The sequence below is a fragment of the Plectropomus leopardus genome, chromosome 3, assembly GCF_026936395.1.
Source record: "Plectropomus leopardus strain MGB_pleo_1.0 chromosome 3, ASM2693639v1, whole genome shotgun sequence".
Lineage (NCBI taxonomy): Eukaryota > Metazoa > Chordata > Actinopteri > Perciformes > Serranidae > Plectropomus > Plectropomus leopardus.
The window spans coordinates 23,763,509-23,790,733 of NC_142178.1; the positions used below are offsets into that span (position 1 = coordinate 23,763,509).

General features: G+C 38.5%; 2 protein-coding genes across 10 annotated transcripts in view; both read left to right on the top strand.

Moving 5' to 3' along the window:
- The first annotated feature begins 1,057 nt into the window (after positions 1-1,057).
- Positions 1,058-13,477, top strand: usp38 (ubiquitin specific peptidase 38). Its single transcript, XM_042485705.2, has 11 exons — positions 1,058-1,277; positions 3,378-4,068; positions 5,968-6,103; positions 6,200-6,329; positions 6,944-7,045; positions 7,432-7,590; positions 7,668-7,861; positions 7,978-8,071; positions 8,168-8,274; positions 9,212-10,562; positions 11,634-13,477. Exons 2-11 carry the CDS (start codon positions 3,387-3,389, stop codon positions 11,796-11,798), a joined length of 3,120 nt encoding a protein of 1,039 aa, XP_042341639.2. The 5' UTR covers positions 1,058-1,277; positions 3,378-3,386; the 3' UTR covers positions 11,799-13,477.
- Positions 13,478-16,241: 2,764 nt separating this feature from the next.
- The window catches only part of gab1 (GRB2-associated binding protein 1), a 69,935-nt gene continuing 58,951 nt past the window's right edge, over positions 16,242-27,225 (top strand). For 2 of the 9 annotated variants that reach the window (XM_088075907.1, XM_088075909.1), the window contains exons 1-2: positions 16,272-16,742; positions 16,825-16,979. In XM_088075907.1, the coding sequence (XP_087932033.1) occupies positions 16,908-16,979 (72 nt within the window). In that variant the 5' untranslated portion in view covers positions 16,272-16,742; positions 16,825-16,907. Of the gene's footprint in view, positions 16,743-16,824; positions 16,980-27,225 lie in introns of all 9 variants that reach the window. The other 7 variants (XM_088075904.1, XM_088075908.1, XM_088075905.1 and 4 more) reach the window with 6 other exon arrangements.

The following is a 27,225-nucleotide window of genomic DNA, read 5'->3' on the forward strand; positions in this document are numbered from 1 at the left end:
ATATAGAAATGTCAATAAAATGATGTTTTTTCCAATCAAAATCTTAGGTGCCACAAAAACAGTGTCCTGTTGTACTTCACAGCATGATTCATTTAGGTAAAATGTACGGTAAAAGTATGGTCATTGATAAATTTAACATCTAAGCACGTTTTGTTTTGACTATATTTGTAATTGCTTTTTGTTAACATTTTAAATGTATAGTATGTTTCTTGTACAAACAAAGAAACGTGCCCCAGTATATTGACTCATACCCACGGGCAGTGACCTTTTGTAACCCTATGATTACAGCAGTTTTGACCCCAATAAATAATTTTTTATTTTGGAAATTTTAATTTCAGAGCTTAATAGTAATAACATTTTTTTTAAACTGCTTTAATTTTTTGAAATACATCAACCATGTAAATGCCAAATTTGTGATATTACAGTGGAGGGATATCCAGCATGGCTTTCATAAAAGCTGAGATAAACTAAGATTTCTAAAACTACCCTTTTTGGTTAATTGAAGTAAAGGCTTTCTGTAAATAGAATCAACACTGCATAATGTGCACCCAGTCTCTCTCAATATTTATATAATGTGGTATACAAACATGTATATAACAGCATAGTAATATATTTATTTTATCAATTTTAGACTGTTTGAACGTTATGCTTGATTATATGTATTTTTCACTATAGGCTTCAATTGTACCATAAATATATTTTACAAATAATTTATTAATTTCAGTCTGGAATATTCGTTTTTTACATTTAAAAAGGAAATGCATCCGAGTTAGCTATGTTACGGGGGAAAAAAGAGAGTGACACTCTTGCTAAAGGGACACCAAAATAAATAAGTTACAGCAGAGATCATTTTATAGCGAATTTATTTTCGACAAAAAGCCAGCTTCACCCGAGACCCCTGAAGTGGAGATGTACGAGGAGCAATTGAATGCAGCACATTAACCGCACAGAAACGGCTCAAAAGTGCTCAAATATCTTAATGAGAATTTGCTTACATTTTTATATTGTGATGTAGAAACTTTAAAAACATAGCTAATGGAAAACTACTGTTTTTATCGCTCAAAATTCAACAACTGCGAAACAGGCAATGAAATAGTTTTACACAAGGGTCCTACCAACTTGTCTGTCCATAGGAATGACGTCTGTGGAGGGTTAATCAGCTGATTCTCAGCGATCAAATGAACCAAAATAATACGGTTTTATCTGCCGAAAGAGGGTTAGCATCTACCGAAAATTGAGTATATTCTAGTCGGACATAGTTGACATGCTTTATTTGGGTAAGTACATATCGTAAGGCCTTTGTATCGCCCTCCTAGATGTCGGTATTTATGCTAAGTCAGAGGCGCCTAACAGTCACTGAGCTAACAGTTAACGTCAGGCCTGTTTGGCTGCTTTGTTCGTATTTTTGTTGTTGATGGAGGTTAGAAACACCTGTCGGTATGTTGCGGGAGAATTGACTCTATCAGTTTAGTAATAATGATTATTAAAGTCATTTTTTTATCTGGCGGGCGTGTAGAAACAACCGTTAACCGTCAACGTTACAGCTAGCGTTAGCAAGCTAGCCGCTTGTATCCACACAGCGAGCACAGATAGCGGCTGGTTCTCTGCGCTCCGGGATAAGAGGAAAAAACCTGCCTGTAAAGCTGTGTTAAATAATGTTTAATACCACATTAAGGAAGGCTGTTCAATATTATTACATTTTCCGCCCGGAGAAATACATATCGCTCAATTTAAATGATAATACACCAGCTACAACCACTATTTTAGGAGGGCATAAACTGATATATGAGCTGATAGCGATAAAATATCTAAATAAGGCCATAGTTTTTTACCACTTTGACACCCTCTAAAAATATTGGAGAAAGACTTAGAGCTATTGTTTTAAAATGAATGATAGATGGCAATAATTTAAACTGGCCAATTTACATTGTGGAGCTGTGTTTCTGATAGTATCTCTCTTAGTATGACATGTGCTCTGTGCATCATATATCATGAATAACTCGGATGATTTGTCTTGTAAACCAATGTGTGTTTTTGAAGCTGTTTGTGTTTTTTTTGTATTGAAAAGATAGCATAAAAAAAAGACAATTTATCCAACACCTGGGAAATTCACTCGTTACAGCAGCTCTACAGAGTCAGAAGCAAGAGGGAAAAAGTGAAAAAGTGATTGAGTGCTAAATAGGATAAGAGATGTTTAGATCTATCTATCTATTTATCTATCTATCTATATATATGTGTGTGTGTGTGTGTGTGTGTGTGTGTGTGTATGTTTATAAAATATGCCAGTAAATGGGGGAAATTCCATAATATGAATAATAATGATTTCATTGTTACGATTGATAGCTAATAGATAAATTGGCATGTTGGACTAAGAAGATTTCTTTTTTTAAATGAAGAGTACTTAAACATATCATATTTACACATTAAAAATCTCCACAAAGAAATTGATTGCCAAAATTTAGACATAAATTGAGTGACAGATGCACCAGAATCATCTTATCTATTACATCTGCACGGTTTACATTTAAAAAGTTTTAGACAAAATAAAACAATTTATACGTTAATTTTTATTTTTATTTTTTTCAAGTTAGGCTATTTACAGAATACACACTGTGTTTTCTTAAAACTAGTCTTCATATGTGGGACTCAGTCTATGGAGATATGATAACTGTGTAATAAACAATGTATTTTACTTAACAGTTTTTCCACTTATAAATTTAAATTTGTTCCGAAAACCTATAATCTAAATTAAAACAATCACTTTCTAAATTCAGTAGCTTAAACCTGTTGTGTTCTCTATTTAATTAAAAATATTTTTCCTGTTTTCTACACTACTTAGCTGTACACAATAAACTGTAATTATATGATACTATAAAGGATCAACTTTAAAATGGTGTAAAGTAACTTCTTACCCTCAATAGGTATATTATAGTAATGTCTACGAGCTCAACATTCCAGTTACAGCACATGAACGCACATTGTATACACACATTGTCTGCCTTTGAATGCCAGCAGTCTGTGCACTCAACGAATGAGGACAATGTGTGACAACAAACATTTTGACTTGTCATAGTAGGCAAGCCATGATGACAGTGTGACAGTGAGCCAGTGTGTACAATACCAGGACCCTGAAACCAAAGGCGATAGATGGAATTCAGCCATCATTTTTTATTATTTACATCTGTGCTTTTCCTGCTGTTAGAGTATCCTCTGTGAAAAAGGCATATCAAGGTTTTGACCAGACTGTTTTGATATGTAAATTAGATAAAACAAAAAATGCAAAATGTGACTGCAATTTTACCGTTAAGTATGAGTGTAGAAGTTGTGTTACTTTTTCAACAAGCGTCAGCTAATTACTTCCTCTTTGCCGTCCACAGACTGTCATCATGGACAAGATTTTGGAGGGCCTCGTGAGCTCCGATCACTCCGTTCCAGTGAAGAGGGCCATTGTGAAGAAGGTTGTGGAAGCAGCAGAGAAAGAGGTGACAGAGGAGCAGTGTCAGGCGTTGTTTACTCTCACCACCCGCCTCATCTTGCTTGGTGAAGATGCCTTTCAGAAGCAGATCGGCTTCCAGGTGTTGGAGGCCTACGCGCGTTATCACCGCCCAGAGTTTGAGCGTTTCTTCAGCAAAGACTTTGTCCTCAGTCTTCTCCAGCAGGGTTATGGTCAGCTGGACCGCAAAGACCCAGCCATAATAGACTACATTCACTGCTGCCTGCGGCTGCTCATCAGCTGCCCCTCGGTGCTCGAGATCTTCGGTGTGATTCAGGTGGAGGTTTTAAGGATGGTGTGTGAACGTCCTGAGCCGGCTCTTTGTGCGCACCTGAGCACTCTGCTGTCAGACTTTGTGCAGTGCATCCCGAGGGAGAAGTCAGGCGTTTTGTTCTGCCAGCAGCTGGTGAGGACCATCAGTTACTTCCACTGCTTTGCCAGCCAAGAACGAGAGCTGAGAGAGTATGTAGGTCAGGTGACCAAGGTTAGCACGCTGCTGCAAAACATCTGGAAGGCTGATCCCGCCACACTGTTACCGTCACTGCAGGAAGTGTTTGCCATTATCTCTTCAACAGGTGAGACCGAGTCCTTTATTTCTTCCCTCAAAAATAGCTAAAATGCATGGGATAGCAGTTTAGAGAAATATGTAAGTACCTTTCTCAAGCTTGAGGTAAAACCTTTATCTTTTTACAGAAGAAGTTATGGGACACCTGAAATAAGGTACAAGCAGGTTTCCTATGGTCATGAAAAACCTGGAAAACAATAACAACAAATTAGTTACAATAATCCTCCATTGATAACTTTGACCTGTTATGTAACATAAAGGCACATTTTTTCAATGTAGCTATTAACTTAACATTGGTCTATTATGTGTCATTGTGTGACAACGTTTTGTTTACAATAACATATCTTTCTTCATTTTCTCCACATGTATGCCAGCTGGTTGAAATTATGTTTAAATAGAGTTTGAAGCTGATACATTTGAAAAACGGCGGGCAAGAATGTTTTTATTAGTATTATTACTATGGGTTGTTGAAAAGTCATAAAAAAGTTTTGAAATGTTCACTACAATGTGTGGGAACCCGGTACAAGTGTCCTCAAGTATCTTAAAGATATACTATGGAGGATTTTCCTAAAAACACAATGTATTCGTCCAAAAGCAATCCCTCTCAATCATCACTTATGGCCCACTAGAAGTGTGCGTTGGTGTATTTTTCTGCAGAGAATTTTTCCTGCATAGTATTTCTTAGAAACATGAACACTTGAACACTATGGACACTTATACTCGTAGATTTATAAATGTCTGCCTAACAGTAGTAAAAAAACAGTGTTTGCATTTGGCAGCATGAGCCATGACTTATACCTCTCCCTCCATAAACTTGGCATTAACACCGAGGTTGTTAGCACATGATGGAGCACCCTGGAACAGTTACCTTGTTTCATTTTTGTTTTTCAGGACCCTGCCAATAGCTCACTTTGATCCCTCGGCTTAGTCCTCTCGTTTGTATAGGTTGGATGTTCATCTAACAATCAGTGTTATTGGCACACTGACTATTTTCATTTTGGAAGTATTCGCTTCATTAAACACACTTGTCATCAGAGAAATTACCTTCAAATCCACTGATTCAAGGAGTGCAAATAGAAGACCAAATATTGAAAAGCATCGTGAAGATGTAATTCAGAATGTTTCAAACTGCAGTTCTTTTGTTGATGGTGAATTTTTAGGTATGTCCTGTGCCCGCTGTGCAGTATTTTACAAGTGACTAAACTGTGGAGTAGCAGGCAGCAGTTTCAATAGTCACACTGACCGCATATCTCAGTAAGAGATACAAGCAGAGCCGCTTTGTGTTAAAAGGTCACTCTGCTTCTGTTTCAGTGACATTTTTCATGTGAGCTGTGCTTCTCAAGTGCTGCTGTCAAAATCCTGTCCCACCAACAAATCCACAGATCCACACTCCTTCACTTAAAAAAATAAAAAAAATAAAAAATGGTCCAAAGTCCTGATGATAACAGTTTGTCTGTAGAAGCAGCACAACCTCTACCCCTGACAATGCAGTTCACCTTAATGTGTTTATCAGTGAGTAATCATCTCACTTCGAACATACTAAAGCATTGATGGATATGACGGAGGGGGGTGTATGCGGAGAGCATCAGAGTAAGAGAAAATAAAAACGCTAAAGCCATCTAGAGTGCAGTACCAAAAAAGAAAATAGAAGAGGACATTTGCACAAATTGTATTCTTTTATCATTTATTTATTATTATTATTTTTATTTTATATGCTAAGTTGTTAATTTGTGTTGATTTTTCATTAGCTCAAAATTTAAGACCTTAATTTGTGGTGGTGTTTCTCTCACAATGAGCTCCTTTACTTTTTTTAAACTTACTGTCTTATGACTTACTGTCCTATGATGAAAAAAGAAAAACTAGGATTGTGCAGTTATGTACAATTTCTACTCTTATTTATTCTTTGCAGACCCCTCCTTTGACCCATCCATCGCTCTGGCCAGCCTGGTGCAGCACATCCCCGTCCAGATGATCACAGTGCTTATCAAGAGTCTCACCACAGACCACAATGTCAAAGATGCAAGCATGACTAAAGCACTCTGCAGGTTACCTGTCACATCTAATCATCCAAGATAAATGTTTCCATAATGTTACAACATTTACGCTCATTATTTACACTCCACGTACTTCTCTTTGTCCAGGATGATTGACTGGCTTTCTTGGCCTCTGGCCCAACACGTCGATACCTGGGTCATTGCTCTGCTGAAAGGACTGGCTGCAGTTCAGAAGTTCACGATCCTCATAGACGTCACTCTGCTTAAAATTGAACTGGTTTGTAGTGGGAACTCCTAATTTTGATTTCTTATTGTCAACAGGAAGAAGCTAGACAGAACATGTATACATCCTCAAAATCCTGAGCAGATGTTTGATTTCTTGCAAAAACATGAGGAGAAGGCAATAAGCAATTTAATAATACATGGCACAAAACTGAGCAAAAAAAAAAAAGTTACAAGAACATTACCTGAAAATAAGCACACAAAACAAAACAAGAAATTACCCCAAAAAGAGCTGAAAATTGAAATATTTTACCCCCTTACCCCCCTTTCAGAAGAAATTCTTGTCACCTTTTACTAGTGTCTTGCAATCTGTGGGAGATTTCTTGCCAAGATTCTCACTGCCTTTTCCCCCATGTTTTAGAAAGAAATCAGTTTGCTCAGGTTTCAAAGGGTGAAACAGCTTGTTAAAGATGTTTGAATGCAGCACAGAAAAACTGATGTTGATCCAGGTTTCAAAGGCTTAAACTTAAATAATAATTCCGACATATTGTAGCAAAATTTCCTGGAGACATTTTACTCCGGGGTTGGCTAGAAGACTCAATTGAATTCTGAAACGTTTCCCCCAGTTTATATTCTTGACCTTAAGTTTTGGTTTTTTTTTTCCCATAGGTATTCAGTCGTCTGTGGTACCCCATCGTGCGGCAGGGGGCGCTAGCTGTGCTCTCCCACATGCTGCTGAGTTTCCAGCACTCTCCTGAGGCCTTCCATTTGGTATGGGATCTCCTGCCTCCTCACAGCCCATTTCCTTCTCATATGGCCACTTTATTGGTTTTCTCGTTTTCTTCTTTTCTGGCTTAAATTACTTCAAAGCTGCATAGACTTCTCTTCCCAGAACCCCAGGCTCGGCACTGCTCTCCCACTAATGATGTGTGAAGCACTTAAATGCCGAGCAATGGCCCTTGAGTTGGCCAATTTCATTAGTATCTAAAAACATGAATAGTCTCAAAAATACTCAGCAAATGAGACCGAACCCTCTGTGGGGCTCCTTATGTGCAGCTACCCTCTGGTTGACCGTGCTGTGTATTTGTATGATTAATAATAGCAGCACCTTCCAGCACCACGGTGTCCTCAACATGCTCCTCATATCTTTGTCCCAGGTTGTTCCACACGTGGTGCATCTAGTCCAGTCTTTGAGGACAGATGGTCTCCCCAACAGCAAAGCTTTCTTGCTGCAGTTCACTGAGCTCATCCACTGCATGATGTACCAGTACTCCGGTTTCCCTGACCTCTATGACCACATACTAGAGGCCATCAAGGTAAACTTGGTCTTTTTACATTACATAGACAATCAAGAGTATGCTCTGTATGTAATGATTTCAATTCTCCTTCCCAGGATCTCCCAAAACCTGGAGAAGAGAAGATCAAGCTGGTGTTGAATCAAAGTGCCTGGACGTCCCAGTCCAACTCATTTGCCTCGGGTCCTCTGAGGCAGTTTGGGAAGTCTGAGACCGGCAAGACTGGCCTGGTCAACTTGGGGAACACCTGCTTCATGAACAGCATCATCCAGACCCTCTTCATGGCCACAGAGTGAGTTGTGCATACACAAACACATTCATGCTTTTCGCAATTTTATATTTTTATATTAAAATATAATGCGTATTTATGGGCAGTCTGAGTGTAGTTAACCTTTTGTTTTGCTTCAGTTTCAGGCGACATGTTTTATCATTACCTCTAAATGGTTCCAACACACTCATGAAAAGGCTCCAGCTGCTCTTTGCTTTCCTTGCACACACTCAGGTTAGTGTTGTCCTATTTGATAGATACAACAGAATATATTACTAGTGACATCAGTTGATGACGCGATGACTCTGTGTTGCTGTCTGTTTCCTGCAGAGGGCAGCATATGCTCCCAGGAACTTCTTAGAAGCATCTCGGCCTCCCTGGTTCAACGTTGGCTCTCAGCAGGACTGTTCTGAGTACCTCAGATTTCTTCTGGACAGGTACGGTCACACTCCGAGCAGATCCAAGCAGCGGGACTGATTCAAGATAGTGTTTGGTTTAAGAAATATAAAATTGCTTTCTCTTTATTGTTCCCCTCTGGCAAATGAATGAAAACAGGCAAAATTATGATGAATTATTGATTATATTTATAAACACATAAAAAATGATGGTGAATGTTGAATGTGCATGTTTGTGGCTTCCTGATGTAAACTACAGTTTCTTTAGCTCTAAGTCAGGGTTCCCGTGGATCCTTAAAAAGTCTTGAAAAGCATTGAATTAATTAATCTAAAAATAATGCCTTAATTGGTATTAAATGCCTTAAATTAATTTGTCAAACGTCTTAAAAATGTTAAAAATAGGATTTTATTGTTTTTTTCTGACATTGCAAAGTAAAATTTCAAAATAATTGGTGATAACTTTTGAATAATTAACAGAATGCCTCTTGCATTACCATCACGCAGATGAGGATAGAGAACCCAACATTTGAACCAACACATTTAACACGTCCAATCAAATGACAAATTATAACTTTTTTTTTTCAAAGCAAACTGAATGGATACTTTTATAATAATATATGTCTTCCATGTGTTCTACTTCAGAAGGTTTTAATTTTTTTCCAGCATTTTAAGCAGATCTTACAACTTTCCAATAGTTTTATGTTACAGTAAACATTTAAACAAAATTGTCCTAACTCTTAAGTAATTGATGTGGGTTCTTGTTTTTTTTCATAAATTTTGGTTATTGTAAAATTGGCATTAAATGTTATTCTAAGTGTCATTAAAACATTTTAATAAGTGCAAAATGTGACTTGTCTTAGGCTCTAGGAACCCTGTAAATGATGTTGCTGAAGGCTTGTTGTTCAGAGAGAATAGACTAAAATCAATGCACAGCTGTTTTCTCCTCTCATCGTGATTGCCCCTGTCTCCTGATCTCAAGGTTACATGAAGAGGAGAAAACACTTTGGGTCCTGGAGTCAGTTAAGCCAAAGGTTGCCCCTCCTGGTGACACAAGCAGCAAAGACCCCGCAGCTCAGCCCTCTCCAGAGGAAGGTGAAGAAACATCTTTGACTCCAGCAGAAATCAAACCTGAGCATGATGGGAGGACTTTGACAGAAAAGATGTTTGGTGGGAAGCTGATTACAGGTATTCGCTGTCTGCACTGTAACTGCATCTCTGAGAAGGAGGAGCCTTTCACAGACCTCTCTTTGGCCTTCTGCCCTTCTGCCACCTCTCAGGACAGCCCTCGACCTGAGGGGCCCTCAGAGGAACCCAAGGTTCTCTGTCAGGGATCCGTCAATGGTGGCAGTGAAACTCCTGAGCCGGGCTCGGCCAAAGTCCCAGCCAGCAATATCCCTTTTGTGCCCGTGACAAATGAGCCTCCTCTCTCTGTGCCTGACCTGGTGAACTATTTCCTGGCTCCAGAGATCCTGGACGAAGAGAATGCCTATTTCTGTGAGAAGTGTAGCTCCCTCCAGCGGGCAGAGAGGACCATGAAAGTGGTGTCAGCGCCAGAATACTTGATCCTCACCCTGCTGCGATTCTCATATGATGCCAAATGCCACGTGCGGAGGAAGATTTTGGACAATGTCACCATCCCACCACTCATGAGACTTCCTGTACATGTCGCTTCAACACCTGCACAGTGTTCCTCTTCTACCTCTTCTCCTCTGCAAGTGGATTCTCCTGAGAGCAGCGAGAATCTGGCCAAGAAGCTTAAACCATCTCAAAAAGACGAGGAGGAGGAGGAGAAGGAGAGGATAGACGGAGCAGAACAGAGGCACGGAGGAGGAGGAGGGATGTCAATCCAGTCTGTGCCCTACGTCCTCAGCTCAGTGGTAATGCACTCTGGCATATCATCCGAGAGTGGCCACTACTACTCGTATGGTCGTAACATTAATGGAGCAGATGGAACACAGCATGCAGCCAACCAATTTGCCCTCGAGGAGGATTTAGGGAACGGCCAGTCCGAGTGTAGCCTCTCCACCTGCTCCGCTGTCGCAATTCCACCAGAACAAGGGGAAACACTACCTAATAGTGGCCAGGAGGCAAGGGACTGGCTGCTGTTCAATGATAGCAGAGTGACATTCACATCCTTCCAATCAGTGCAAAACATTACAAACCGCTTCCCCAAGGACACAGCCTATGTGCTCATGTACAGGAAACAGGACCTACCAGGGCAGAACATAAACGGGGGGCCAACAACAAAAGGAATGAGACTGAGCACTGAGCCTCCCCTGCAGAAAGAACTACTGGATGCTATTATCAAGGACAACAAGCTGTATTTACAGGTATGTGGAGCCGACCAAAAAAAAACACACAGGCATTATGTCAGTCCCTATAAATTGTGCCAATAAATGCGAGTGTGAAGTGATTAGCATTAAGGCAAGTATTTAATCTGCTGCTAAGAGGTTTGTTGGATATTTTGGGATAAATATTGTTGGATAAACACTGCTTATTTTTCATGCTTTACATGCATTTGAGGCATAACATCATTACCACTAACCCTCTAAGCGTGAGGTTGTTATGAAAGTCGAGGGCTGTAAAGGATTCTCTCAGGTGGAAAGAAGTTGAAGGAAAACAGAGCATATTTTCACAGATGACTAAGAGCCTGCGTAGTATAGAATTTTTTCTTTGACTGAACTTGAAGCCAAATCTGAACTGTCCTGTTGTAAGACGTGAGGTGTAATTTCACGAGTCATTGAACTGTGGTGCGTTGAGCTGACTTTCCAGCGCACTTGTACAAGTGACTCAAGCAAATCCCCTCTAGAGGGTGCTGTAATAATGTTAAGTGACAGCACTGAATCACCGTCAGTCACACTGAAATACACCAGTGCTAAATTAACTCTGTGGTATAGCACATGCAAGTATATCAGGGTTCCCACAGCTTAAAAGGCATTAAATTCATCAATCTAAAAATAAGCCCTTAATTGGTATTAAAATGTATTAAATTAATCATTCAAAAGTCTTAAAATTGCTAAGATAGGCAAAATAGTACTTTTTATGAATTTTTTTTCTGCCATTGCTTTGTAAAATCTCTAAATAATAGCTAATGTTTTAGAAAAAACAAAGACCTCTTGAATTAATGTCACAAAAAGTCATGTTTTATGCAGCAATATGTATTTGGGCAAAATTCTCCCTAACCTTAAGGAATTCATGTTGGTTCATGTTTTTTTTGCCTTCAATTTTGGTTTTGGTTAAATTTCATTCTGAGTGGCGTGTAAAAAATGTCTTTCAAGTCTTAAATGCCACTTGCCTGAAGTTGTAAGAACCCTGTATATATTTCATCCTGTTTGCGCTTTTTTTTTCTTCTTTTTTTAAGTTATTCTGAAACATTTCTCATTTCTCCGTGCTGTCAATAGGAGCAGGAGCTCAATGCTCGGACCCAGGCTCTCCAGGCCCCTTCATCCTCCTGTTCATTCAGGCCCAACGGTTCAGATGACAATAACCCACCAGGGAGCTGTGGCCCATCTGGTGGAGGTGGAGGTGGAGGGGGCTTCAATACCATTAGTAGACTGGTCTTCTGAGGAAAAGATGCTGCAGGAAACAAAGATGAACTGGCACTGAGAGAGTCCTAAACTGGCGTACCATAGATGTGCATATAACCTCATGAAAAGAGCACTGAACTGATATTAAACACACGCATACACACACAGAGCATTTACGCAGATTCTGATCATAGATTTGATTTTGTTGACTAAAATAGCTTTTATACCACTGTTTCAGTCATTATTTAATAGTGTTTGATTTATTTAGATTCTTTTTGTTGTGATCTCAATATTATAATCTTTCCTTAATCCTGCAAATTTCAAAACTTGAGGTAGGTAATACTTATTGGTGAAGATGTATTCTCTCCCTTAAATGAAATAAAAAAAGAATAATAATACATTTTTTAATACACTGATAAATTTGTGAAAATGGTTGAGTCTAGAGCGTGCTCATATTGTCTGGCTTGTCGGTGTTAATAATATTACCTCATACACACACACACACACACACACACAAAACATATGCAAATACATGCATGTGCAGTGCACAGTACAGAAGACCGCTGTAAGATAAACAGACTTTTTTGATTCTTCACAGTTGTGAACGTACGGTTCACAACCTTTGTTTACTTTTCTGATTTGCATGCAGCTTTTCTTCACGAGCTGTGAAGTTTTATTTTCATGATATTTGAATTCTTTTTTATGTGTGCTTTGCTGTGTTTTACAGGTTTCATATCCCATGCAATAAATGTACATATGATTTAAAACATCACTCTGAATAATCATAGAATACGAACTATATGTGGTATATTGAATACTATATTTGGGGAATCTCCAAGATAAAGGCATTTTAATATGAATATTTAACACTCTACTCCCACTGATAAGTAGTGTGATCTATAGAGAACTAAATTGCAAACAGCTTCTCTAAACAAATTTGATAAACAATAACTGATAGACAACGTATTTTAATGTATTCCTCTGATTTGATCATTCAGGGAGACTTTTGTGTTCATGCTGATTTTATGTGCCTTTTGATATTTAATGCAGATTTTTGAAGAGGAATATGTCTGGATACACCTCAGATGTACTGTGTTATTATCCATAATGGCGTCACTTTTTCCCTACAGTAAAAACAAACCGGTATTTGTTGTATTGTCTGACTTAACATGGCAGGTTATTGAAGTTGGTGTGTTGGCAAACTGGTGGGCAGTTGTTAGGGACTCAGCTATAAATGTGGTTAACACATGACAGTACTTTTTTTTTTTTTTTTTAAAAAGGCAATTAATAAATAATTATTTGAGTGAAAGCAAAGCAGCAGATGGTTTCTGGAAACCTTTAATTGCTGAAGAAATGAGCTTAACACTGTAGTTATGTTGTTATTCTCAAGCATACCTCAATGTCCGTGTGACCGTACCTGTTCCATTTCCACTGCAGAGAATATATTGCGCAGGAGCCATCTCTACTGCATGGTTATACATCTTGACTTAGTTGACATTTTTGGATAGATCATCCACTCTGCCTAACATATTCTTTCTTGCAGTATATACAAGACCCCACCAGTGTCAGTTTTCTTGTGGGAGCTAAATTTAAGTGTGGCAAGATGGGTTTGTAAACATATTTTTATCACCTAAATGCTTCGAAATGAAAATGGCTAAATTCAGTATGTTATTTCAAACCTCAAGAATTCCACAATAAAAATATGCAGATTTTTAGTATGTAAGCAACTTTATATATATATATTTAAATACAGAACTGTACACTGTTGCATAATTCATCAAAACAAGCACGTGTATCATGTTTTCTGCTTTGATTGCAAAAGTATTTTTGCACAAATGGAAGTGAGTTTAGACAAAACATTGACTGAAAAAAGGGAACTGGAAAATCACATCCAATCACTTACTTTTCTCATGGGTATAGCACAAATGACATTTGTAATGTAGCAATAGCAAACTGTTTGCAAGGGTGCCATTTAGTACTAATTAGCAATTGATATGGTAAAAACACTGCAGAAGCACTAAAGCTTCCAAAGGGCATTTGGAGAGGAAAAAAATCAATGATTCTCAATTATTAATCGACCAAACCATTGCAATTTTCTCCTCACTTTTGTTGAAATGTTAACTCTTGGGAATGGTATGATATTACATCTTGTCTTTGAAATCAATGTAATATTGAAAAATGTTTATAGCTTCATACATTGCATACGTGCACATAATCAGTTGGCATGCACTGGCAGTAAATAAGGCCAGGCCTGTTTGCAGAGTGTGGTTATAAATGAGTGCTGCGACTCAGATGTCTTTAGTTGAGCACATTTATGCTGTAAAGCCCATAAACTAAAGATTTATGCACAGCAGCAAGAGACAGAATTAAAGCCGGCTTCACAGACACAAATGCACAGCTTCTTAGACCAATACCACACTAGTTTCATGCATCAAGAACATGACACACGCTACTTCATGTTGGGCTGTGCTCCTAAATATACGGTATCATGAAAAAGAATTCATTAACTGGAATCGGTGTAATGTGTCTGCAGCCTTTAATTGCTCCCCATTTCTTCATCAATACCGAGGCTGTCGAAAGAGGTAATGTGCCTGTACAATGGCAAAGTCATTAATCATAGACTAACAGGGAACATCCTTTGGGGGAAAGTGTTTACCATTACAATAGCATTCCAATAAGATTCCTCAGATACCATTCTGAGTCCACAGGGATCTTGTCTTTGCTTGTGGATTAGACTAGTTGTGGATGCTGTGATGAGCCCATATTGATCAGATATGGTAAACCAGATCAATATTAACCATACATATATAATGTTTTTCTCACCAATGTGGTTTTGCAAAGTAGCCTATAAAACAACACTGATCCAGCTATTTTCAAAAATGACTTATCACAGGCGGGGCTGGCTGGGGTGTGACTTTTTAATTTGTTTGTTTTGTTTTGTTTTGACCCTTCCAGAAGCAACAAATATTTTTCCTTGAGCCTCTGTGGGTGACTTGCAGTAAAAAAAATCACTCTCCCTTCACTATAAATAAGATTTTAAAAACTTACCAGTCAGTGTTTGTTAATGTTATGTAATAACAGGTAATGAAAAGTTAACATTTTGAAGACAAAATCAAGTTTAAAAAAAAAGCCTTGGATTTCTGTTTTCACATTTTCTGGCTATGATTAATAGTATAATCTTGGTGTTTTTTTTGTTTTAAACATGCATGTTTTCTTTAAAAATCTACAGTTAAATAATACAAAATACAGCCATTTAAAGTTGTATACCTTTTTACTAAGCCAAAATAAAAACATTTAGTCCCTCCCCAGTGCTTAACCTCTAACCCCGCCCTCTCATAAATAATAAACAGTCCCAAAGAAACAATCATATGCAGACAAGATTCTCAGATATAATTAGCAGTTTTCATGGTTTAAAATACACTAAATATTTGATATTTAAAACATACTGGATGTCTTTATGTAGAATTCCCTTTTGATCAAAACTAATTTCTAATGGCACCACACAGAATAGTCAGAATCAGAAATACTTTCCTGATCCCTGGGGGGAAATTGTGCTTTATTACAGTCGCTCAGATGCCAAGCATAGATAATTCTAGAAAGTAGAAATAAGAACAAGCAAAAAATATGTAAAAATATAAATAAGGACAATTAAATTAGAATTAAATTATGAAAATATATACTGTGCTGAGTGTGTAAAAATATATAATAGAACATGTATTATGTGCTGTATGTAAAACTATAAAACCATGTGCCTTATGCTACAATGCAATGTATAAAACTAATATGTAAAGTTAGAGAGTGCACCACTAGAATGCCGAAATAATACACTTAAGACAATGTAAATGAGTGCACTATCCTTTCTACGGTTCCCCCAACATTGCACGATTTTTACAGCTAGTTTTCTTTTGGGAATTAGCACGCATTGTGGATAGTGTAGTTTACACGTGCAATGATTTCTTTGGCCCTTTTTGTTCACGCGGAGGTTGCGTCTTTCTTTGTCTTTTCTGCAACTGCCCGAAGCCACTTTTGTGGTCACCCAGGGGTGCATACGGCTATATCACATCATGTTTCATCTACTAAACCACCCGGGAGTCATGTGTTGTTTTTTAGGACGGAACACAAACGATTTTTGAACTACATGTCCCATGGTTGGAGCTCTACAGTTTTCCCTGCACGCCGCCGCCTCCCCATTTCGTCCTCGAGACCAGTAACTAAGCGAGCACAGCTACAATGTAACATCCGATACGGACTTTCAAAATAAATCTCTCATCAGCTTAAGGGAGCATTCTTGAGAGTTAAACGAATGACAGTGGATAGTTATGGCTGCAAAAAGGGATAAATGAGCACATTTACACGTAACTTAAATTAAAATGTCCGTTTTATCCATCAAAATATGTGCAATAACCGTTGATAGTAACGTTCTAGAAAAGCCGGATATTTAATTTGAAGAAATGTGCGAATATCCGTTGCTTAGCCGTTAGCCTTGTTAGCTTGACACCGCCATGTTTCAGAGGAGGGTGAGTTTAGGGAAAGACGGAGCCACCCTGTCAATCACAATTAAGGAACCATGGGAGTAAACTGGTAAGGAAACTCGGCGGAACCACTGTGTTCACGGTGAAGATTGTTTTAATTTGCGCAGAAACGACAACTATGCACCGGTACACTGTGGGACATTTATATCTGATCTCGCCAACTGGGAATCGCTCCACTTTGACGGGAATTAGCATGAGGCGTTACATATAACAACAAAACTTAGCGACTTTCAGTTGCCTGCGCCTATTTTTTTGCCCCCACAGCTTTTCAGTTTGAACATAATACACAAGTCACCGTTGATATTTGTACAAAAGGCGGTACCGCGGAGGTTTATATTAACTCCAAGCTCAGGATATACCCGTTTATTTGACTACAACTCGTGGAAAATCTGGTCTGTGCATTTCAGAGAACCGCCTGGTCGGTGAGTCGACTTTCGAAGAAGGAGTGACGGTATTTATTGCTTTCAAAAACACAAACATTTCAACTTTTTGTGTCGCCGTTTGAGTTTTGTGTCAACGTTTCTTTTTTTCAGGTAACAAGAAGACACTCCCAAAAACAAACGAAGCCACAGCAATCTCCGCTCCAACTCCCAGGGAGAGCAAGAAAGGAGCAGATATGAGTGGGGGAGATGTGGTGTGCTCAGGGTGGCTGAGAAAGTCTCCTCCTGAAAAAAAGTTGAGACGTTACGTAAGTGCACTTTATATCCTATTTGTTACATTGTAATAAAAAAAGCCCATTGCACAAAATGGGTCAGTACTTCCCTGGACACTTTTTGTGTGCACGGTTGGGCGCAGTGACACATTGTGTAGGCCTCGTCTTGTCTGCATTTCAACAAGTACGATTTACCATTTTCTGCAAGATTTTTGACTTTTCAGAGTTAGGTTTGCCTCGTAGTTCATAACAATGAGATCGACTTTACTATAAGTAAAAGTCACATTGGTATTCTTTTACTCAAGGGTACTTCAGCAAGGCACATCGTTGTTGTTTTGGGTCAAACCTGAGGCTTTTCCTTTGAGACAGCCTCCATAATGGCTAGCTTATGCCACTGGGCAGCAATCCAATCTCTAAGCATTACCTCTGAGACTGTCTTGGACCGATCACAAAATATATTGATTATTATTGAAGCAGTGCTTGTGCTGTCTCAGTCAGTGCTCTCTGTGTCAAAGGTGGTAGATGGTCACGCCAAGGGTTAAATGATTTACAAAACAACGGCGGAATACATCAAAAGATGACCCCGTTGGTGCAAAAAAATGCATGATCACTCATACACTTATACACTCAGGCTGCTCAAACACATAATTCAGTGTTACAGTCTGTAAAGTAATACATAATTACCTAGGACAATACATGTCTCTTTCTCTGTCATTAGTTTATCGCTCTGGCAGTGAGCTATCCCTGTTTTGTTTGCGATTCTCTCTGCTTATTTGTTGCACTTGGAAGAAAATTTCACAACCAACAGCAGCGCAGATGCAAAAGCAAATAACCTCAGTAGCACGTTAGCTGTCAAGTCTATATGCTTTCTTTGTGGATCAGCGGATATCTCTGTTATTGATATTTGAATTACAGGGTCCGCAACTTGAGAGGAGGGATGTTTTCACAGGAACCACAGGTCCGATGGAGTGTTTTTTATGAAAGCAATAAAACTAAAATCTAACCACAAAGACAGGGTTTTCACAAGGATTTTTCACATTCATAACAGAATGAAGTCAGATTTATTGTAGAAGAAGTCAAAATCTAAGTTCACTTATTGTGAGCAGTTTTATTGCATTACTGCTTGCCCTTATGAGGGGTTATCACTCAAAGCTTCATAACACTGACCAGTAATGACATCCTATTTACCATTTGAAGGAAGAATGACCCCCTTTTTTATGTTAGAGGTCACCCCACTGTTTAGTATGCTGTGATGAGAACTTAATGTTCCCACATCAGGATGTTCTCACTTCTGCAATCGCTTGATATAATCTCTGAAACCAAATGTTAGCTAATGACACAGAATCGTTCTTTCTCAACATAGTAAATAGCAGGCTGGTGGCGGACTTAATTGTTCTCAAGGGGATTAGCAGCTTGCTGCTCCAGTTTTATAACGTTCTTCTGGACACAGTAGCATAGAATAGTCTAGAGGCCATTTCACAGTGTGTTATGAGGAGCATGGGAACCGCTCTGATGCTGGTTTTATGGAGAAAATTTTGAGTGTTTTACGGCAGATCAGCAATCTACATTGTTGTTTGTTTTTATATTTGCAAACAACTATGCTCTTTTGTTTTAGTGACTTTTATTGTTGAGGAATTTTGCAAAGTGAATTGATGGTTAGCCACTACAAGCCAATGATTGTATCCTCCCCCTCCCCATTTTGCAATTACCTTTTGTGACTAGATTGTTATCAGGTTTATCATAACAGGTGGTGATGCACATATTAAGAAAGAGTTGGCCACGGAGGCCCAATTCAGTAGTCTACATAAGAGTGAAAACAAAAATAGCATTTTAGACCCAACAAAAGTCACATTTCTAACTGCAGTTTTACGCTTGATTTATGGCAGATACCTGAGCCGTCAGGTTTTAGACATTCCAAAACTTGTGCCAATCTTAGGTTTCTGTTAGAGATTTTTGACGTTAGTGTCCAGCATTAATGTCCAATGTATTGGCTTATATTACTTAATTTCAGACATGTTGGCATGGCTATATATGTCAGCTTACCAGTGACAAGAAATTTAAGTGCAGAAATTCCAAAGGTATGTTCTGAAACAGGGTGAACTGTAAATTTGTCCTGCCCAGTAGATCGGCCAAAAAGAAGGAAAGAAAGACAGAAAATGTTAATCGGCTGATATGCAATTCAAAGATTTTTGAAAAGTCTTCAATGTTAATGTCGGTATCAGTCAAAAATCGTGTATTGGTTGGGATGTACTCTAGTCTTTTTTTGATGACGACCATGTCTTTCTCTATCACGATTTACCTTCCTGCTTACATATAAATATTGACTCAAAGTTTGCTAGATATTTGAGATATTTATTTGTTTTACCTCTGTAACCATGTTGAGTAGCAAAATATATATTCAGATTTCACAAAAATGTTTTCTATCTATCATTTTTTGGTCAATGACAAATTGATTAACTGTAACCTATTGAGCAACTCCCCACCAGCTGTTTGAGTTAATGCCTAAAATAAAAAGAAAAAAATAATGCAGGCAGTAATGAAGCATTGTGGATTCAGGGTAGCAAGGATTAGTGGGATAATTTTAAGGCTGAATCAAGGAATTGTTTTGGCATTTGAATGTAAGTGTGTGATGTCTTTGATGCCAATCATATGGTAGTGTCTGTTGGCAAAGTTGGGACGGCTTGTGATAACCAATCTGAATATTGACCATAGTAAAAATGTTGTGGTTTTTTCAGATAATGCTATCTTCATGTTACTGGTGCATAGACTGAAGACCACTATATTTCCCTATCCCAAACTTAGTTAACTGCATTCACTGGGAATCACATACATTCTAGATCAGAACAAAACCCAGTGACCCTAAAACGAAATGAATACAACTCTTTAGCTTTGTCTCTCTCAGGGAGAAGGTAATGATGGTGAAGTTCTGTTTGTTAGAGACTCTTTTTCTTCCTCTGTCATCATTTGAGTGAATTTCAAATGTGTCAGACGCATAACTAAAATCATTTCACTGTCACGTCTTGCTGCTTGGAAGACAAGCAACATCAGTCTGTGCCACATTGCTGCTAGCTTTTCTGCAACTCAGTTTTAAATTAAAACCATAGGACACACTCGCTTCATGATTTCAGATGTTTGTGCTACTTGAATTGTCTCCCTCCGCCTATGAGGGTCTGATCAGATAGTGATGACATTACAGTTAGATTACCACATATATTAGACTGGTTTAAAATTATTATCATTGACTGCAGGATATATCAAAAAAAACATTCACATTACCAGATACCCTGTGTTGATCATTGGTGCCAGACAAGTGCCTCAACTACATAAAGACAGTTTACTTTTTATGCGGTTGTTTCATCACAGAGACACTGATAAATCAGTTGATAGAAAACTGGATTGATCAGCAGAATAATCCAGCTAGCCTGATTACATTTTCAACCATTGGGAACCTAGGCTTCCATGTAAATTGTCCAACAGTTGTCCTATCTTATTTAAACAGATAATCGAGATAATGTAGTTACCATAAAACCTTCTCCAGATCACAGCATCCACTCTGAACAAGTGAGGCACTCTGTGTTGTTAAAGTGAACATTTAGAGGTTGAAAATTCCAGTGTGTAGGATTTAGGGGAATTGATAGTATTCACAATTATGTTTTCATTTGTTTATAATGAGCTGAAAATAAGAACTGTTGTGTTTTAGTCACCTAGAATGAGCCGTTTATGTTGACGTACCGCGCGGGTCCTCTTCAAGGGAGTTCATCATGTTGTTCCACAATAACCCAATATGGACAAACCAAACACTGGCTCTAGACCTTTGAGGTTGAAATAGGGAGGGATTTTTTTTTTTTTTTTTTTTTGCTGTAACTTATCATTATGAAGGAAATGTTGATTGCACAATGTAATGACTAGAATAATGACGCCATCAGTGTTTGGACTGGTTCCCTATAGTTCTGTTTGCCACTGGAAACAGCCTTCTGGGAAAATGAATGCTCGATTTCCCTGTTTTGTGTTGAAAAGAAGATAGCACTTTTGCTTCCCATTAGCTAGAAGTCCCTATCCCCGGTTACCAAAGAGTATCAATGTAAGTTCTTTGGAGTTACTTCCAGCAGGTAACTTTGGAAACCCTTCCCAGCAAAAGAAACAGAACCCTGCTGCTTAAATAAACAGAAAGCGATCCAGTTGTCTTTGCTACAGTGGCCATGGTTACATGCACACCAATATGCCTGTATTATTCCGAGTATGACAATATTCTGAAGTTAATGTGGGTCATGTAAACAGCATATTCTGTTAAAATATTCAGAATAAGGCAGTTTCTGAAATTTGCATTTTCCGATTGAGACGTAAGGGATATGTCAGTATTATTTGGGTTTTAGGAGCATTATTTGGGCATGTATACAGCCAAATCGGCATATTCGTGTGGTCTCTCAGGTTTTCATCGCAGTTTGTGACACACAGCCTCCTGTCTGTTAATGGTCGACGCTGTGTGTTGATTCGGACACATTTTACACAAACCAACTCAGCAGCAGTTTGCAAAGCATGCAAAAGACAATCCCACATTTTCAGTCGGAAAGAGAAACACTCTTGCTTTTAAACTTTATGAAAGACTATCAACATATGCGTGCTGACCTTTTCAAGACGGTGAAGTAATGAAAAGAGGGAGGCTTAACTCGCATGGCCCAACAAATTTGCCACTGGTAGGAAACTGAAAAAAATCCTATTTTGATGTACAGAAAGCAAGCGACTCCAGCTGTTTTACTTTTCCATATTTTGACATGATAACAACAACATATTGGGGCACGTGAATCACAGTATGCACGGCTGCATGTAAATGGAAGTGTTTGTAAAATATTTCTTTTCCTCTGTCATGTAAACAGTTTAGTAGGAATATTGTCTTTTTTGGAATAAGTGCAAAAATCAGACAATTTTATGCATGTTAACATACTCCGTGGCACCAACAATAATACCACTTTGAAATGCAAGGGGGTTAAAGGTTGTCTGTTTTGTCTTATGACTGAATTGAAAAAACTGAACAATAGGAATAGAAAAGAACACATTATAAAAGTATGTGAACTTGACTCCACCTTCAGCTCTCTTTTATAAGCCCCATGTCCAGACTGAGCAGCAGCAGACAAGAAGCCGGGGGCCCTTGCTTACCTGATTAACCACTCAGGGCAAAGTTTGCCCCTGGAGCTCTGCTGCTGATTGAGTGAGCTCAAAGGTGTAAGCAGTTCAGCAGACCCGAGTGTGTCTGAGCAGCCCCAACCACCATGGGCTTGACAAGCTGGAGAATGTTGCTGCTCTATTTATAACAAGTGAAGCAAGTGTGAGGAGGCAATATTCTCATTCATTTTAACCTGATGTTGACCAATCACGCAAAGTTTTGTTGAAAAGGTTCATAGTTTCACAGTTTTTCCACGTTCCATACAGTCTGAGTGGCAGTCTCTTAAACAACTCAGTCATTTTATAAACAGAATGTATGCAGGTTTTAAAATACAGTCTTAGAAATGTATTAATGTATTATTGCAGTCTGAATTCTCAGAGAAAGATTCACAGCTTCCTGTCCATTAATGTCTCATTCAATGGCAGTAAGAAGGTATCTAACCACAATTGCTTTTGTAGGACATTTCTCAGCCAGAGTTTGTCATAACTGTATCCTCTGCGGTTTTCCATTTCATTGACACTGCATTTTCCATCTGCTTCTCCTTTTCCTCTTTCATTTCTCTTACCTTTCAATCTGTGAATTTCTGTCAGGGTTCACTTATAAAACCGTCTTCAAAAGAACAGCTTGAAGACAGGTATCTTCACCACATCTGCAGTATGTTAGCAGAGACCTGAGGAGATGTAGAGATGAAGTTGCAAAGTCGTTTTCAGCACAGCTCTGTTTAGAGATGGTGTACATGTGACAACACATTGCCACATAATATTGTTATATAAAAACAAGATTATATGTCGTTTCGATGACAGTTCAGCTGATTGGTTGCATGTCCACCAGTGGCAAAAAAAAATATGTTATTATTTTGTTGTAATGAGAAACTGAGCAAATTGTTTTATGTCATGGTGCCAGTAATAAGCTGCAGTTTTAAAAGCAGGTTTTCCACAGTCATTGAAAACCTGGAAAAGTCATGGCATTTCACAATCACCTGTTTCAGGCCTGGAAATGTCATGGAATAAGAAAAACATATTGAGCATTTTGGAAGAGTCACTTAATGTTGTTGTCTGTAATGACATTGTTACAATTATCCTCTGTGGATAACCTTCCACATAATGTAACATAACTGTGGATTTATTTCATGTAGCTAACAACATTAAGTTAGCTCTAACATGCTTCGATGTGTGACAACATTTACATTACCATGACAAAAGTTTCATTTTCTGAATCTGTCATGACTGAAAATTGCCAGGCAAGTGGGAAAAATATTGTAATGGGTCCTTGAAAAGTCATGAAAAAGTTTTGAAATTTTGTCCATGAAAATGTGTGGGAACCGTGTAAAAGGATTATGAACCACAGAAATGTACTGATTTTCAAGGATGACCCACCAACCTAATTTTTCAAATGTCGGTATGTTTACAAGTGTTCCCCAGCTGCTCTCAAGCGCTGTCGCCTAAATGCTGAAATACCCATTTATCATAGTGACATGTTTCCATTCTGTCCTGCATTTACTCTCCATCTTAGTTCATTACAAAGACCGATGCAACACAATGAGGACTAATGTTTTCATTTGAATAGTTTAGTGTATGTAAAACATAATCTTTCAGTTGATCATGGAGCGCTTTTTGAAGTTGTCAAGGAACCTGAGCTTTTAAAAAGTATCTTCAGTTTATCAGCATTGTGGTAAATGTAAAATTACGGTGATAATGGTTCTTGACTATATCTCATATCCTTAACCCATAGAAACCTCAACATGAGTTTTCTTTTGCTGCGTTCAGACACCTTTCACAAGCTATTTGACCCTTTGAAATCTGAGCAAATAGGTTTGATTTCTTTCGATAACATGGGGAAAAAATACCATGACCATGCTGGCAAGAGATGTCCCACACATGTCACACATTTTAAGTTGTTCGTTGCCTTTTCCTCATATATTTGGAAGAAATAAAACCACTTTTTCTCAGGTTTTCAGATTTCAAAATGTTAATATAGCTGGGCATCTCTTCAGTGTTTTCCCTCCCACTGCTCATAGCTATATGGACCAGTATAATCCCTGTAGACCACTGCCGTGTACCCACTGGACACAGATAAGGGTTTTGTTGTACGCTTCATCCAGCCCTTAATAGGGCCTCAGAGCCTAAGCAGGAGGCTGCTGGGTAGACCGGAAGAAGGAAAATATTGAACCCTGAAGGTCCTCCTCTGATGGCTGTAAAGAGAGCCTGAGGACATACTCCATGCTGGTCTTAAGTCCTCTCAGCTGAGGAAACATGCATTTACAGTACACACCATTGTGATCATTACTTCTGTCTGTGGCTGACTGGAAACAGTTGTCACAAAGTAAAGAGAAATATGTATGCGACCAATGTGACAGGGCGGTCAAACGAAAACAAAGCCATAGCTCTTTGATTAAGTAGAGGATTCATTAAATCTGCTTAGCAAGTGGAACAGAGAACAAACACTCACTTTCTGTTAAACCCCCCCCCTCCCCACATGCTTGAAGAAACAAACAAACAAGCAAAGTGAACAGGATGCAACAGAGGGGTTCTTGTGCAGCATTAGCCTCTTAGGCTAACAAAGAAAAATTACTGGACCGTGTCCTGGCTGCCATAACGACTCAGCTCTCCATTTGGAGCGAGCAGACTACTGTTGTGTGATCTGCCACAGCTTGAAAATGGATTGCATGTGCCATTAATTATTTAATGTCCATTTCAAACAAATAACCATTAAATATTAATGTCTGTGCTACTACAATAGTTATCCTTACCGGCCCACTTTTGTCCCAGACCCAGACTATCATCACTGTGTTATACATAGGCCTATCAGTTGCATTGTAGTTACCAGCAAATTTGGGCTGTAAGGACTCACAAACGGTGCTATTGAGAATCAGATCAGTAAATTCTCAAAGTTTTCATTTTAACAGCAGAGAGCAGATGCACTGAGGATGTTTTCTTTCAGTTGTTGACATATTTTATGAACCAAACTGGTGTTTAGGCCTTTGTTTCAAAACACAATAGAACATGTCTCTGTTTTCTTCTGGATATTTATAGAGTGTAGTAAGCCTGAAATCATGTCGTTGCATCACAAAGGAAAACACAGCCACAAAAGCAAAACAGCCAGTGAGAGCAAAGCCCTCTGAAAGTTGGCACTGCATAGTATTTTTGTGACACATGGTAAATATGCCAGCAGGGTTTTGCTGCCTCACATAAATGAGATTTTGTTTGAAATGTGTTATGAACAGAAGACTCACCTCTTTACTTTATTTTTTTGTCTCTTAATCATCTTTATTGGACAGAGTATTGAGTAGTAGTAGTAGTAGTAGCCTCAATACTTTGAGTATCAAAGTATTGAGGCTCTGGAAAATATCACTCCAGTTATCCAAAGGGGTCTTTCAGTAAAAATAGATTGACCAACTGTACGTATTTTGGAAATCTTATTGTCTTTCCGTGGTGCTATCAGCAGCAGTTTATGGTTATTCCTTCCATGTTAAAGAAATAAGTACATAAAAGCAGTAGTTGGTGGTTAGATAGAAAACACTGCAGATTTCCTGACACAAACTTTGACATGGCATACAGAAAAGCCCTTAGACAGTGGCTCACTGACAGCTGACATTATGTTATCTTTGAGTCATTAGATAATGAAAGGTTGCCAAGTTTTCAAAAAAATTTCCTTTCCATTTTTAGCAGAAGTATTTTGGAGTCCCACAAATCTAGCCCTAGGGACAGACGTATACATATGCACAAATACCATGCGCATGCCATTTCCCACACTAAGTGGTATTTATAAAAGAAGAATGTGTGTTAAGAATGCATGCACCTCACACTTGCTTTAGACCAGGTGTGAAATGGTAAGAGGAGAGATACAAAGATAACTGTAAGGTTAGAGATGTTGTCTGATCATAAAACAATAGACTGTAGGAAATAATGGACATAGACACTGTGACATCACCATTGGCTTGTGGAGTCCTGTTCTGCCTGGAGTTCGGCATTTGGGCTGTTGCTGTCTTGGTTTTTTGTTTATTTATTTTTCTTAGATAGGACAGCTGTAGGATTATAGTGGGAGAGAGAGGAGATGGTATGCTACAAAGGGCTGTAGGTTGCAAAAGCAGATTTGACTCCAACCTGTGGCCGCAAAGACACAGCCTTTGTACATGGGATGCCCGCTCTACCAGGTGAGCTACTGTGCACCTTGCTGTCTTGGTTTGTTTGGAGCCAAAAGTGACCATATTTGGGCAAAGAGGGAGGAGCTGACTCACAGACTGAAACAGCTACTTGCAGACAGTTGGTCACTCAAGCAGCCCTACCTTAAATATGAGCAACTTTAAGCTCTAATAAAATGTAAATGGGTGAGATTATAAAAATCCAGCCCGTGCAGTTGTAATGAATGTTGAAATTAGCTATAGAGACCAAAACGTTTTTTGTACCAGGTTGTAAACATTTTTATCACTGGGGTAAAGTTGGGCATTGACGTGTTTTCGGAACCAGCCTCAAGTAGCCATTAGAGAAACTGCAGTTTTTGGCACTTCTGCATTGACTTCCCTTTTTAGTCCTGGAGATTGCCGCTTGGGTAAAAAAAAGTTTATTTTCTTCCCAATTTCCCTTATTCCGTTATTGTTTTTAAAATCAACACAGCAATCTATTTCATTTCAATCAACCGTGCATTCACAAGCTTAATTTTGAATAAGTGAAAGTAATGCATTGTCTCATTCTTTATATTTACATTGTTGTAATTTCTTTCCTTTAGGATACACAAGTAATTCAAGGAATTTCTACATCCATAACTGTCTATCTGTTCGGGTTAAAATGGAGCTTATGCATGTGTGCTTAGTTTTACAATGATAAAGAGATATAAAACAGCATCAACTAAGTGCGCAGCTTTATAAATAATTGAATTTTGTGTCTCTTGTTTGGTGCTGTCTTGCAGCAATTGTAAGTAGCATCTGGCAGGATCTTGTTGTCTGCATCAGAACAATACAGATAGCTTGGACAACATAAAAGTAGAGTAAACTTGAGTCCGGTCCAGCTTTGTCCTAACTTTCATTAACCTATACTGCTCATTTCCCAGGAGATATTCACTTGTTTGTCATGTAAACTTGATACTTCGATGCATAACTTTCCATGCAGATTCTTGAGCGATTGA